This window comes from Homalodisca vitripennis, chromosome 1, assembly GCF_021130785.1.
Source record: "Homalodisca vitripennis isolate AUS2020 chromosome 1, UT_GWSS_2.1, whole genome shotgun sequence".
In the NCBI taxonomy this organism is placed as follows: domain Eukaryota; kingdom Metazoa; phylum Arthropoda; class Insecta; order Hemiptera; family Cicadellidae; genus Homalodisca; species Homalodisca vitripennis.
In genome coordinates this window covers 54,978,852-54,994,992 of record NC_060207.1, presented here as the reverse complement: position 1 = coordinate 54,994,992, position 16,141 = coordinate 54,978,852, and the positions used below count along the sequence as shown (strand labels likewise).

Genomic DNA, 16,141 nt, shown 5'->3' with positions numbered 1-16,141 from the left:
ACTCTCTACTCCACCATCATTGCAGATTATACCAAAGACATCAGTATTTTCTTGTACTGAAATACTTCCGCCAGTTGCTGATGTAGAAGGAGCAGTATATGTAATATTTAAATCAGCAGACTTACTCACATTTTGGTGGACTTCTGAAGTTTGGTTATCGGCAAGAACATTCAATTCGACGATATCTTCTGACGTGGATATTTTACCCCCAAGCCCACATTCATTCTCACCAACACCATCGTCACCTGATTGACTTTGAGAGGTATCAGCAAAATCCCGTTTTTTAAAAAACGTGTCAATCTTTGGTAGTTTCTTCACTTTTTCTTCTTCTTGTTTTTTCCTTTTTCGGAACTCGGCACCACTAGGTCTTTTGTTTCCGTCCATTTCGTTCAATCACAAACAATCATAACGAAATCCATTAAAAACGCACAAATTTATACGGTAAAAACGGTCCACTGATTTAAATTGTATAACAAATACACAGACAAAATTGTTTTGTAATAAAACTCACACTACTGAACCGCACAATCGTACTAACAAGGACCGACTGACAGGACAGGGTGACTAGTCTGTGAGTGCGCAGCGGCCACCCCTCCCCCGCCGAGACTTGGACTCGCCCAGGCACCCGGCACACGAGAGGGGAGGGGCGGCGGCCTACTACATGCCGCATGACCTTGAGATGCGCAGCAGTTACGGAGTAAAACTGAGTTGTGGGGACAGCGCGCGGCTCAGTAGTGTCCCAACATTCAAACTGAACGTATCAGTCCGGCATAGTAACATCGCAGATAACCTAGACTTGAGTGGACTAGTTATCATATTTCATTTCAAATATACTCATCATGAGAATATTTTTAAATAGTGTATTAAAAGTTCATACTATTGTACTGTTAGAATAACGAATACAACTCGGTGGTCAAATGTTTTGTTACCCACAAATTTAGCTTCAATTAAAAAAAAACACTTTTGCGCCCTTCTAGGGCCTGCGCCCCAATGCACCGCATTGGTTGCATTGGCGTTAGTTACGCCACCGAGTCACTCATCTTGGAACATCAACATAATTATAACGGTAAACAGTCCACTACAGTCCTGTAATCCAGTTAGGGTGTTAACTACATGTATTGTATATAGCTAGACAAATATTGTATATGCTGACACAGCAGTCATGCTCCTCCTTCATGTCACTGAGTACAGCATTCTCATAGTCACTCATCCAGGAAAATCAACATAATTATAACGATAAACTGTCCTCTACAGTCCTGTAATCCAGTTAGGGTGTTAACTACATGTATTGTATATAGATAGACAAATATTGTATATGCTGACACAGCAGTCATGCTCCTCCTTCATGTCACTGAGTACAGCATTCTCATAGTCACTCACCATGGAACATCAACATAATTATAACGGTAAACTGTCCACTACAGTCCTGTAATCCAGTTAGGGTGTTAACTACATGTATTGTATACAGCTAGACAAATATTGTATATGCTGACACAGCAGTCATGCTCCTCCTTCATGTCACTGAGTACAGCATTCTCATAGTCACTCATCTTGGAACATCAACATAATTATAACGGTAAACTGTCCACTACAGTCCTGTAATCCAGTTAGGATGTTAACTACATGTATTGTATACAGCTAGACATATATTGTATATGCTGACACAGCAGTCATGCTCCTCCTTCATGTCACTGAGTACAGCATTCTCATAGTCACTCATCCTGGAAAATCAACATAATTATAACGGTAAACTGTCCACTACAGTCCTGTAATCCAGTTAGGGTGTTAACTACATGTATTGTATATAGCTAGACAAATATTGTATATGCTGACACAGCAGTCATGCTCCTCCTTCATGTCACTGAGTACAGCATTCTCATAGTCACTCATCCTGGAACATCAACATAACGGTAAACTGTCCACTACAGTCAACATAGACAAATATTGTATATGCTACACAGCAGTAATGTCACTGAGTACATAGTCACTCATCAGTCCTGGAATCACAGTTAGGTATAAACTGTCCACTACAGTCCTGTAATCCAGTTAGGGTGTTAACTACATGTATTGTATATAGCTAGACAAATATTGTATATGCTGACACAGCAGTCATGCTCCTCCTTCATGTCACTGAGTACAGCATTCTCATAGTCACTCATCCAGGAACATCAACATAATTATAACGGTAAACTGTCCACTACAGTCCTGTAATCCAGTTAGGGTGTTAACTACATGTATTGTATACAGCTAGACAAATATTGTATATGCTGACACAGCAGTCATGCTCCTCCTTCATGTCACTGAGTACAGCATTCTCATAGTCACTCATCCTGGAACATCAACATAATTATAACGGTAAACTGTCCACTACAGTCCTGTAATCCAGTTAGGGTGTTAACTACATGTATTGTATATAGCTAGACAAATATTGTATATGCTGACACAGCAGTCATGCTCCTCCTTCATGTCACTGAGTACAGCATTCTCATAGTCACTCATCCTTGGAACATCAACATAATTATAACGGTAAAACTGTCCACTACAGTCCTGTAATCCAGTTAGGGTGTTAACTACACGTATTGTATACAGCTAGACAAATATTGTATATGCTGACACAGCAGTCATGCTCCTCCTTCATGTCACTGAGTACAGCATTCTCATAGTCACTCATCTTGGAACATCAACATAATTATAACGGTAATCTGTCCACTACAGTCCTGTAATCCAGTTAGGGTGTTAACTACATGTATTGTATACAGCTAGACAAATATTGTATATGCTGACACAGCAGTCATGCTCCTCCTTCATGTCACTGAGTACAGCATTCTCATAGTCACTCATCTTGGAACATCAACATAATTATAACGGTAATCTGTCCACTACAGTGCTGTAATCCAGTTAGGGTGTTAACTACATGTATTGTATACAGCTAGACAAATATTGTATATGCAGACACAGCAGTCATGCTCCTCCTTCAATGTCACTGAATACAGTCCTGTAATAAAAATGTTGAATCTAACCATTTCAATGGATAGCTTTCTGGAAGCTATTACTGTAACAAAACTATGTTTGAATTGTGTGTTACCTTTGGCACTGTAATTAAATATTTTAATAAGATTTTGAATAAAAAATTAAATCATATTTATTATTTATAAATTATGAATATATTAAACATGTAAATTAAAGAATAGTAATGATTACAAAAAGCTTACATAAATCTATGGTTTCCAACATTGCTCTTTGTAGATCACATTTTATCACTTTTATGTTCACTTAGCATGTTATATATAACTTCTGGAGAGTTGATATGTAGAAATAGACGCCTTGTCAATATGTGTGATTCATGTCTGCCAATAATCTCAGATAGCTGGCTCATTAGTTCATTATTGTATATTGGCTTATAAATAAACACAAATGACCAAAATAGAAACATGCCTAGACATATTGTGAAGAAATATTATACGGTTATACTTTAATTTGACATTATTTCATACAAATGTACAATTTGTCTAAAATAGTTGTATATAATTTAAAAAATATGGAATTCTTAGTTGTATAATATCAATTTTATTTATTAAAATTATTATTATCTATTTAAAGATATATTATTTTATTGAAGTGGGATATTTAGTGCTTTTCAATTGTCATACCGATTTGTTGAAAGTTAATTCATAATCACCATTATTTCTTCATTTGGTATTCCTAAAATAAAATATAATAATTAAAATATCGCCTAGTTAGGTTTTGTGTGTGATGTTTTAAAATATATTTTACGTTTAACAAAAATATTTTGGGAAGTTTTCAAGGTGCAATTCACTGCCAAATTTCTTTTGGCAGTCTCACACCAAGAATAGAAATACACAGAGTTCACCAACAACCATACTCACTGGCAACTCATCTCCTCAGGGCACCTTGGCGTTCTTGGGCTTTATAGTGCCAATCTGTCACAGTATAAAACAATAATACCTAATTTTTTTAATTACAGCATTATTTGTCCTTCAGTTATCAATCTGGCCAAACAATTTACTACTAAAAACTTAATTGCCGATAATACTAAACAATTTCAAAATACATAAAAAATTGTTAAAACAAACCAATTATTAAAGTTTACTCATATGAACAAAACTGAGAAATGCTTTTTTACTGCTACTGTGCAGCCTTATCCTAATGACATACCTAAAAATCTCAGGCTCGTTTAGTCAATTTTATCGTGTGTTACTATAAAACCCATACAAAATTTATTTGCAAAGCAAATTTATTAGTTTGAGTGTTATTAGCTTCCTAAATAAATTAGATATACTATAAAATAAAATATAAAAGAACATGCATATATTTACAATAACCTTTTTATAATATGTAAAAAATATTTTGATAATTTTATTTTGTTGCGTTGTGGATGGGCATAAAAAATTATTTGATCAAAATTGATGACACTTGACAAAGCAACATTTAACAATCACCAAAAAATCCATACTACACACATTTAACAATCACCAAAAAATCCATACTACACACTGATATGTTGAGAAATAAAAACATTCTGGCTTAAAAAGAACTCTAGTTTGGGTTTATTTTCACTAGTTATAACAACAATATGGCATATCATATTCCACTTCCACATAACATACTATACTTCTAACCATACAAATTGAATGTCAATAGGCATAAAATAAACTACTTCATATTTTAAAAAAAAACCCCTAATTCTAACAAAATGAAAACTTAAAATTACCATCCGAGTAAATAAAAAACATTTTTTATTTACAAGCATCTGTGAAATGGATAACATTTAATGTGCAAGCTTTATTTCCAGTTAACACACATAAAAGTACACTTTTCCCCCTCCACTTTTTTATACTTTCTGCACTGCAAAACAGCAGTCTTTTCTTTATTGTCTGGTATTATTCAAAAAATGTTTTGGTACCACCATTGTTTGCATTACTGTCTTGATTTTGAGTAGTACCTAGGCCTACTTCTTTCACATATGCCCATTCAACTGATAATTCATCAACCAATTTCATATGTATTGAAGTCTACTTACAGGGTTATCTGTGTTTTGTTTTTGTTATACTTTTGTGGTTACCCCTCTTCTATGACCTACGTTCACATTCTGCCTTTACATTGGTGGAAAGCAAGAGGACAGATTTTTTTACTCTGTCTATAACCTTGCATTAGCATATTATTTTGTCTGTAGTATTTTTTTTCTCTCCTACCTCATAGGATGTTTTTAGTCCATCAGGAATAACTTTTCTATTATACCGGGTAGTCCCAGTAATAAAAGTGCTCTTGGCATACAAGTCTTTAGCAAGTTTGATAGATGTAACAAAATTATCATTATCGACAAAAATATGATATTCCTTTATTCAAGTAGTTTCCTAGTTCTAAGAGCTTCATCACAACTGTGTAGCCTAGGCCATTTTCACAGAGTCTTTAGCTACTTCATAAACTAAAAACTTAGACAATAATGTGTAAGCGCATCGCAAATCATCCATAGTTTCACTCCCACTCTGTGGTGCTTACTCAGAATGTACTGCATCTAGAGTTATGGGATTTTGTGGGAACAATACTCTTGTCAATAGACAAATATTTACCAGGTGTAAAATGGTGTCTTGAAACTATTCATGTGGTCTATCAGGGGTTGAAATCTTGAACATGGGTCATAATTAGGCTCTCTAGGTTTGGGCAAATTTGAAGTGTCAACCAAGTGAAAATAACTTAAGATATCCTGAAACCCATTTCTCGTACAATGTTTACCAAACCATGGTGTGCTTTGGTTAGGATTTGGATTTGTCCACCAGTAGCTAGCAACAGTTGGTTTTCATGTGACACCCATGTTGATTAGAACAGTAATAAAGGTCTGAATTTCATCAACTCTAATTTTTACTCAGGGTTTTGAATTTGGAATGTTTGGTTTGTGTTGGATTTTGGCAAATAATATATTTTTAGCATATAGGTTAGTGTACTTGATAATTCTTTGAAGCTATGATAAGGTAAAAAAGAGTTTGAAATATGAAATTGCATTTGAGTTGCAAGGTGAGCAATGTTTGACTCCAGGTATTTCCTGAAAACTAAAGTTAGGGATACACCCTGGATCATTAACTTTATTTACACTGGACCACTGTACATCATTATCTGAGTCACTTGAATTAGAGTTAGGGATTGGCATATCTTGCCTACTTGGGCGTTGTCTAGGCTGATCTGGATTCCAATGAGGATCAACATCTGAATTGTCCATGATATCGGAAGAACTACCACTATCTTCAAACAAATCGTCTGATTTGTCAGTCTCACCATTGTATTATCACTAATTGGTAACCTAAAGCGTTTCATTATAATTCCTTTCACCACACAAAAACAATCATATCACTCACAAAAAATGAATAACCTCTCAACAACAAGCTGAAATGAAACACAAACAAATAAAGCTGACCAAAGTCAACACAGTTAATGACGCAACACAAAGACAATGAATTAACTAAGTTGTTGTAGTACAATAAAACATAGCGTAACATATCAACGTTTTTATAATAGAAAATGTCATTCTGAACGTTTCTATATCATTTATATAAATATTCCGAGTTAATACATATTTTTAAATACAGTAATTTTTCTGAACGTCTGGAAAATTGGATGCTAGGATTTAACATATTACAAACGTCCAGAAAACCCACCGCTGAGATTGAAAATTATGTTTTAATATTATTTTAGTTCATACTAATTAAATATATGCGACATCAAATTATTTATTACTGGTTTTTAAACAGTAGTATGTTCTCTAGATTTCATTTGACTTTAAAAGCCTCCTCGAGGGATGTGTTTCTTTTTTTCACCAGAAGTGCAGGTGGTGTCACCAGAGACTGCACTGATGGCCAGGGGCATTTCTGATCGGTACTTTCCCTGGATCGGAAATGCCTCTGGCCATCAGTGTGGACTTCAGTGGCACACTCTTTTGATGATAAACTAAAAACATCCCTCAAAATAATACTCAAATTTAAACTCAGATCACGTGAGCGCTCAAAACCTAATCTAAAACTACTTCTATCACATAATAACAAGTAGTTGTTAGGGGCAGAGTAGCCTCCTTAATACTAACATCACTTCCTTTTGAAAGGCATAAAACAAGAACCAATTTTCATAATGGCATGTAATTTTCACAGTAAGTCAGAGTATGTTTTTATAATCATGTAGTGGCTTCTGGATAATACCAAAGTACCATATTAACTAAAATGAAGACCAAATTAGCAGAAATGAAGGCTATATTGCTGGCCTTCATACCTGGTTAAGGAAGGCTAATATTTTTCCATATTTGCAAACTGTAATAATTGTATAATTATTTAGAGGGAAATAAATCATTACTATCATTATTTATTATTATTATTATTATATTTTGAAAATAAATAGTGAATACTATGGCTTGGTTTTGAGAAAATTATAAAAGGTTGGCTACACATGTTATTTTATTCTTTGGGATACATAATTTAAAATACATTTAAAATACTTCTCATACCTTTACAGATTAATAACTAAAAGGCATAAAAATTGCTAAAACAATTTTTTAACTATGGATAATCAAGTGCAGTTACTATGTGTATGTTATAACTTGTTTGAGAGGTTACAATCACATTATTCGTTACATTGTTATTTCTGAGACTATTTAACGTGTTAATAATTGGTTAGTTAAATTTATTTAAAAATTTTAATGACTTGATTAATTCCAACAGCAGCAATTTGTTTTAACAAGCACTGTTTTAAATGTAAAGGAAACAACCAAGATGTAAAGCATGGTAGTGAGTGATACATTACACTTTAATCTAGTCTGACCGTCCTAGCAATTTATGCACAATAAAATCAAGCCTTTATAATTGAAAACATTGTTATTTTTCTGAATTTTGAAACTTAAGTTCAATTGACATTGTTTTTCAATCTAGACTTGAAATCAGCACATCATGTGTTAACAGTAATCACAATTATAATGCATGCCAGATACGACCATGGACTTTTACACAGGTTTATCAGTAGTAATCGGTGAATGGTTATCAATCACATTATAGACACATCACTTCAGAACTAACCTCTGACTTTGACAGTGATATGACCTAACTCTAGTAAGTTCAACCTCCCATGTGGCAAAATTCAGAAACTGATTGCATATACATGCAAACCATACCTTTCATTGTAAACTTAGTAACTATCATACTCACTATTAAATATTACATACACCTACCTAACTTAGTTTTGTGCTAGTAAAATATACAAAAATATAAATATTTATTGTTTTTACATAACGAAAATGCTTAATTTTAAAACAACAACAAAAATTAAGTTTCGTAGAGCTGAAAATTAAAAAAATCGTATAAATGAAACTTCAATAGTTTAATAGGCTGCAGTAATTAATCCAGCCATCAGCACAGGCTTCGGCAATAAGGGTACTGCTCCACATTAATTGTGATGAATGAAAAACATCCCCTGAGACAGCACTGATCAGTAAAATATATATAATTTCAAACAGCTGATCACTAATGACTGAGAGCTAAAAATGTTACTAACTAACCTAACCATATTATTCTAAGTAACAGGGCAATAGTCAATGATGGCCAACTCTATAGAAGTAGGTACACAAAAAATTGAAATTCCCACTACGAAGAAAATTAAAACAACACAATGTCACATAACGTAGCTATGGTAGGAGAGGTTGATTTAATTTGAAAGAAAGTTGAGTTTAGTTCCAGTTACCCTGTGAGTAGTTGGGTGCAGTTCACCTTCCACCAGAGACTGCAATAAGAGGAAGGTGAACTGGATTCTAACACGCTGTCTTTTCTGTCCATTCTGACACAATAATGGTAGTATACTTTAAAGGGCACTCACAACACTAATTTTTAACTTACATTGAATATACAAAAAAAACATCATTCACTAACATCACTAAAGAAAAAGAGTCTTATTTCTTTAAATGACTATGCAACCAAAACTAACTGCATCCAGAAAAAGCAACAGAGAGATGACCACAGTAGTTACGCAATAGAAAACGAAAAACAATTAATAATTTCATATGAAGATAGAAACTGTGGCTAAAATGATTACAAACAGAAAAAAGTAATGAAAAACTCTTTAAATTACCTTCAAATGCAGGTGGTAGACCTAATTCAATTCGACATTATTGTTCCAAACGAATTCAAACAGTCATGTATATGGTATTTGAGTAATGGCCGCTAGAAACGGGAAATACTGTTGTTTGTTAATAACCTATTGCCAAAAAACGTGTTGAGATATTACGTTCCAGTAGGCTGTTACCCGTGGTAACATGTTAATATACAAATTTAACTAACTCACTACAATGTTACACAGACTGTTAAACTAATAAAATTATTAACAGGTTAACTCGAATTTTCACTATTCACCAAATTATTGGGTACTACAAAGTCCTTATCTATTATTTGTTAAGAGGCTATATATACGTACATATTATAAATATATGAAGTTAAAGATAACCTTTACAAGTGCTTACCCGATCTTCGCTTGAATTGAGTACTATCTTGAGGATGTTTTTCTAATTTTGCTAGTAGGGCGCCACCGAAGCCCATACTAATGGTCAAGGGCATTTCTGATCGGTATTTTCCCTATTCAGATCATGTCCCAAAACGGCCAACTTCTACGACATCAGATTACATGGTACAATCTAGGACATGATTTGAGGTAGGGAAAATACCAATTAGAAATATCCCTGGACATTAGTGTGGGCTTTGATAGAGCCACCCTGCACTGCTGGCAAAATAAGAAAAACATCCCTCATGATAGTACCCAACAAATTCAAGCACAGATCATATGAGCACTTGTAAAGGTTATGTTTAACTTAGGTACTACTAGTGAGCGGTATGCCATCTTTGGTAGTTTGGACAGGGGTGGTGAATTTTCCCAGGAGGACTTGATCGGTTGTTTTCTGCAGTTTGTGAAACTGCTGAAATTGTAGACTGGTATGCCTCATGGTGTCTTTCCGGGGTGCGCAAAAAGCCCTTGAGGCTTAAGTGCATGGCAGTAGGCCGCCCCAAGGGGGGGAAAAAAAAAAACATATTTATGATAAGCTAACCCAAACCTACTCATTTCACATAGTAACATTCCATAATGTAATATTTCTATGGGTAATACAGTAAACAGACCCGGTTTTTTATATCGATTAATATAATTATCGATACCTAATATTCGTATATCAAATACTAGGCCATCAATTAATATTAAAGTATCTATAGTCCTCCATAACAATCATATGTTTGAAATTAAAATATGAATTAATATTTACAGTGATACTATCATAAATACATGGTAGTTTTTTATAAATGAACCAGAATGATCAAACACATAATAAATTAGAACCAAAAATAGGAAAACTCATAAATAATTAAGAAAAGATAACAAACATTTGAAATAGAAAAAGAAATAATTACATAACAATATTTAGAATAGGAAATGGAAACTTATTGAACTATCTATATGGTTTCTCCTGGGACGCAATTTTCAACTGCTTTTAAGAAATGGTTCAACAATTCTCTTCAGAAAACTGTACCTCTCTTCTGCATAAATATTCACAGACATTTGCGAACAGTTTGGCTGATATGCCATTTTTCAAACTGCATTTTACGGCCCTCCACAAGCTTTCAACTGTCTGAATGTTGGTACCAGTTGCTAGGTCTAAAAAGTTTTTTCTATGATTGACGGTAAAATGGACAAAAACACATTCACTCAATCCAAAATACACTTTCCATATGTCTGTAACTCTGGTTGTTCAAGGCTTAACACAAGAGGAAAGAGGGCAAACCTCAATTCTATGTCTACCACCACGTTTTTGTCCTGGTATGGTTTCAATTAAACCTAATATCCATGTTTCTTCTACCAATCTCCCTTTGTTATATTTTTGTTTTCCTATTTTGTATTCATCTATTTCCACCACCACTCCAGGACCTCCAAGCTTGTTCATCAATCCATACAAAACAAACCTTCCTACAAAAGACAGCCAATCAGATATCGTACTTCTTGATGGTCTGTGTAAATCCAAACTGCACTCAAGAATTAAAATAATCATAGTTTGTCTGATTTCTGGAAAAAAGTACATCAAACTCACAATGTTGCATACTCCAACCTGTGAAGAACCTGTTCTTCATTACATTTTTCTGAAATTATGTCCACCATTACCTTCTTATTTACATATGAACATGACCATATTAGCTCCTCTCACAATTGCATTTGTTTCTTTCCCACAAATTTCACATAAAGGGATTTTCAGTACTAGTCTAACATCTTAAAGCCACGAAGAACATGTCTTATCTTTTAATCCTTTGGATACCTCAGCGACGAAAGATCGCGGTACTGTAACTGTGCGGTCAATGCCAGGCCGCCGATCCGTCGTCACCCTCTAACTATGCAGAAAGTGTCAGGCGACGGGTCACCGCCGATTGTTACCGTAAATTTAATTCATTTGTTTTACATCCCCTATTGTTTAAAAACATATTTTATTTCACAATATAAATACAACACGTATTTCGTGTAGTATTTTGTAAAAATATATTTGTTACGGTACAAACAAAACACAAAAGAAGAGTTGCAACAACAGCTGGCAATGGTCAGCCGGCATCTGGTGATTTGGCGTGTAAACAAACTCGCTGCGTGTCTGATCTGTCACATTCTTAAGTTAACCTCGTGTTTTGAGGTTATGATCTTTTAACTGCTTACTTGAAATTGATATTATTATTTTTAACGTCTAGTGACAGCACGTCCGAATCAGACAATGATGAAACTAATAAAATTTAACAGACAATCAATGAAGGTGACACCAATTTTATTTATGATTTTTTGTATCATGAGATTCTTGGCCTTTAACACACCCCTCCCATGACAGCATCTCCTATTGCATCTAGACTAATTTAATTTATTTTTTATGCACACTCTTATTTCCATGTTGGTCACTGAATGGTAATCAAACATCGCTATCAAAGGAGAAAATATATTAGCTCATAGTCGCTTGCAAGGGTGGCTTCCTGTCACCTATTCACAACATAAAAACATTCATTTGCTGTTATTCTCAACATGGGTCTTATCAAAAAACCAACAATAGCTTCTTACTGGATATAAAACAAATCCTATTTAGACCATGGTTTTGAAATATGTTTACACGTAATAGATTTCATGCTATCTTACAATTCTTTCATGTTATTGCCAATATTAAGTTTCAAAAATATAACAAACCTGACTATGATGCTACACAAAAATTCCAGCCTATAATTAATAGACCACTGTAGTTCACTCTTTCAAAGATTATATGTAGGATACCAACAGCTGTCTGTAGACGAATCAATGATAGGAACTTAGTTCCAAACAGCTCTTATGCAGTATCTACCCAACAAACGACACCACCGTTAGCCGATCGAACTCTGAGTCCAGTTTCAAACTACTGCTTAGGCCTGTTTTTATTAAAAGGGAAAAGTGACCAGGAAAAGAGAGAAGAAATTAAACAATTTGGTCTTTCCTACAATGTGCAACTGTCCAAAAAAGAGCTACAACATTTTTATTTATAATTTCTTTCCTTTGGTAAGAATGCTTTATAAAAATGAAACTTTCCCTATTTGTACAATCAATATACAACAAAAAAGAGCTTCCCGATGCTATCAAAGTTCAGTTACAGATCAGACAAATGGTTTACTGTGTAACATTAAATTTTAACATTAGCGTACAGACAAAAGAAGTCACAAAAAAACCAGTCATTCTTGTTTTTTCAAACTAAAGGAAATGAAGTGGAACATACAAAAAGAAAGCATACGTTAGAGTAACTACAGACAAAAAATCTGCAATGGTTGGAGATTACAACAAACATATGTGTGGAATAGATTCAGGGTAGGGTACGATAAGCGGACCCGGTTTTTTATATCGAAAAATGTAATCATCGATACCTAATATTCGTATCTCAAATCCTATTATTATTTTTAACGTCTAGTGACAGCACGTCCGAATCAGACAATGATGAAACTAATAAAAATTTAACAGACAATCAATGAAGGTGACACCAATTTTATTTATGATTTTTTGTATCATGAGATTCTTGGCCTTTAACACACCCCTCCCATGACAGCATCTCCTATTGCATCTAGACTAATTTAATTTATTTTTTATGCACACTCTTATTTCCATGTTGGTCACTGAATGGTAATCAAACATCGCTATCAAAGGAGAAAATATATTAGCTCATAGTCGCTTGCAAGGGTGGCTTCCTGTCACCTATTCACAACATAAAAACATTCATTGCTGTTATTCTCAACATGGGTCTTATCAAAAAACCAACAATAGCTTCTTACTGGATATAAAACAAATCCTATTTAGACCATGGTTTTTGAAATATGTTTACACGTAATAGATTTCATGCTATCTTACAATTCTTTCATGTTATTGCCAATATTAAGTTTCAAAAATATAACAAACCTGATTATGATGCTACACAAAAATTCCAGCCTATAATTAATAGACCACTGTAGTTCACTCTTTCAAAGATTATATGTAGGATACCAACAGCTGTCTGTAGACGAATCAATGATAGGAACTTAGTTCCAAACAGCTCTTATGCAGTATCTACCCAACAAACGACACCACCGTTAGCCGATCGAACTCTGAGTCCAGTTTCAAACTACTGCTTAGGCCTGTTTTATTAAAAGGGAAAAGTGACCAGGAAAAGAGAGAAGAAATTAAACAATTTGGTCTTTCCTACAATGTGCAACTGTCCAAAAAAGAGCTACAACATTTTTATTTATAATTTCTTTCCTTTGGTAAGAATGCTTTATAAAAATGAAACTTTCCCTATTTGTACAATCAATATACAACAAAAAAGAGCTTCCCGATGCTATCAAAGTTCAGTTACAGATCAGACAAATGGTTTACTGTGTAACATTAAATTTTAACATTAGCGTACAGACAAAAGAAGTCACAAAAAAACCAGTCATTCTTGTTTTTTCAAACTAAAGGAAATGAAGTGGAACATACAAAAAGAAAGCATACGTTAGAGTAACTACAGACAAAAAATCTGCAATGGTTGGAGATTACAACAAACATATGTGTGGAATAGATTCAGGGTAGGGTACGATAAGCGGACCCGGTTTTTTATATCGAAAAATGTAATCATCGATACCTAATATTCGTATCTCAAATCCTAGACCATCAATCGATATAAAATTATAGTCCTCAATAACAATCATATGTTTTATATTAAAATATTAATTTGATATTTATAGTGATAAAACAAATTATTATAATAAAAATTAGGAAAACTGAAGACAACCATATTTGCTCCTCTCACAGTTACAGTTGTTTCTTTCACACAATTTTCTCATAATGGGGTTTTCGGTATGAGTCCAACATGCTGAAACCACGTAAAATATGTCTTATCATTTTTCAAAGCAATGTCGTGCATTTGTCTAAAATTGACTGCCATTTTTAGTGATAAAATGTTACTTATGTAAAATTGGAATATTACCTTACGTGTATTATTTGAAAGTGTTTACAGCTGTTGATATAGATTATTTAAGTTAACTGTTCAAAATAATTAATCAGTATCGATGGATTATATCGATTTTTATGGTTAAGTAATATCGTTTGCTAATTTCGATATAAAAAACCGGGGGGTCCGCTTATCGTACCCTACCCTAGATTCATTCGATATGATGGTATATACATATCTAGACGAAAAAGGAGGTTACAAAATTGGAATTGGCTGTCTTTTTTATTCACCATAGCATATTATTTTTTTGGACTGGAATTTGAAATACCTAGGATATAATGTAATTTAGTTTAAGTAGTTAGTTATATCGAGGATTCTTTACTCATGATTATCAATGACTCATTATTATCAATCATTCAAGTGTTGGACACTTATTATACTGCAGACGCAAAAATTACCCAATAATTTTACTGGCAATTTAATTTCTACTTTGCTTGATTTCATTACAAAGGTTTGGGATTACATCTTGAGATCTGCATTATGCAAGCACCACATGAGGAAGAAATCTTATTAAAAATCTCAAAATGTAGGCTTTATCCCGAACTTGTTTACAGGAATCATGCTTAGTAAAAATTAAATAGCCAGTAAATTACTTGATTGGATTACAAACAGCTTTTACATTTTCAGTATTATTAACCTACAATTATACTATTAGAATGTTATATGGCTGAAAAGATATTCTAGGCTATACTATAATCAAAAAGTATAATTAGACTAAATCTTACTTTAAAACATAAATCTATGAACATATGAACTATACTTACATTCATCAGATAAGTACTCAGTTAACCAGAAACACTTCCTAGTGTTATTATAAAGATTACTGGTTGTTAAACAAAAACAAAATTAAAAGCTAAATACTCCAATGGACAGTATTTGGATTACAGATACAACAGCCTAAATCAAAAATCAGTATTTATTAATCGTTTGTATGTCACAGTAAATTAAACCTTTACAAATTAAACACAAAAATTTCTAAAGGACAACGAGAATTTCTTCTTGATTTTTAATAAATTATACAAGCAACGATACACTCTTCTCTTGCACTTCGACTTTAGACAGCAGAACAGACAACAGAGATAACACAAAATTGTATAAGAACAAAAACAAGCTTACAGTATGCTCATATGGTTTAACGTGTTAACAGCTGTTTAAATACACCGACAACTGCTTTCACTTTTAAAGACTTCAAAGCAAAGACAAACAAATTAAATCAAAAGAATAAAAATTGTTTCACAAGTAATAATTTAGTGCTTGCATTACTATAATTTATTCAAAAATACAACTGACATCTGTCTATGCAGATATTAAGCCTTATCAAAGTTTTTTTTTTATTTTGAATGGATAAATAAGAAAGCTGTGATACGTGAACTCTGTTGGTCGATGTAACTGATTTGATGATATATTTGGCATGTGCTACTAATGTAAAGTCGTTCGTTTACAATGTTTGAGTTATTTTCGTTCAAATGTCAGATGAACCTGTTATCCCATTGAAAAGAAGAAAAGGATTAAAATCTCAAATGTACCATGCTGAAATTGTCAAAAAAGCACGAGTGAAGGCGTATGCGAACTGGAAAGGTAAAGATATAGTGCTAAATAAGAAAGGAGAAG

At 33.5% G+C, this 16,141-nt stretch overlaps 1 protein-coding gene across 1 annotated transcript in view; it reads right to left on the bottom strand.

Moving 5' to 3' along the window:
• The window catches only part of LOC124361647 (adiponectin receptor protein-like), a 49,459-nt gene extending 33,842 nt beyond the window's left edge, over positions 1–15,617 (bottom strand). Inside the window, 1 exon segment of the mRNA XM_046815627.1 lies at positions 15,295–15,617. Coding sequence (XP_046671583.1) covers positions 15,295–15,296 — 2 coding nt within the window. The 5' untranslated portion in view covers positions 15,297–15,617.
• Between the last annotated feature and the right edge of the window lie 524 nt (positions 15,618–16,141).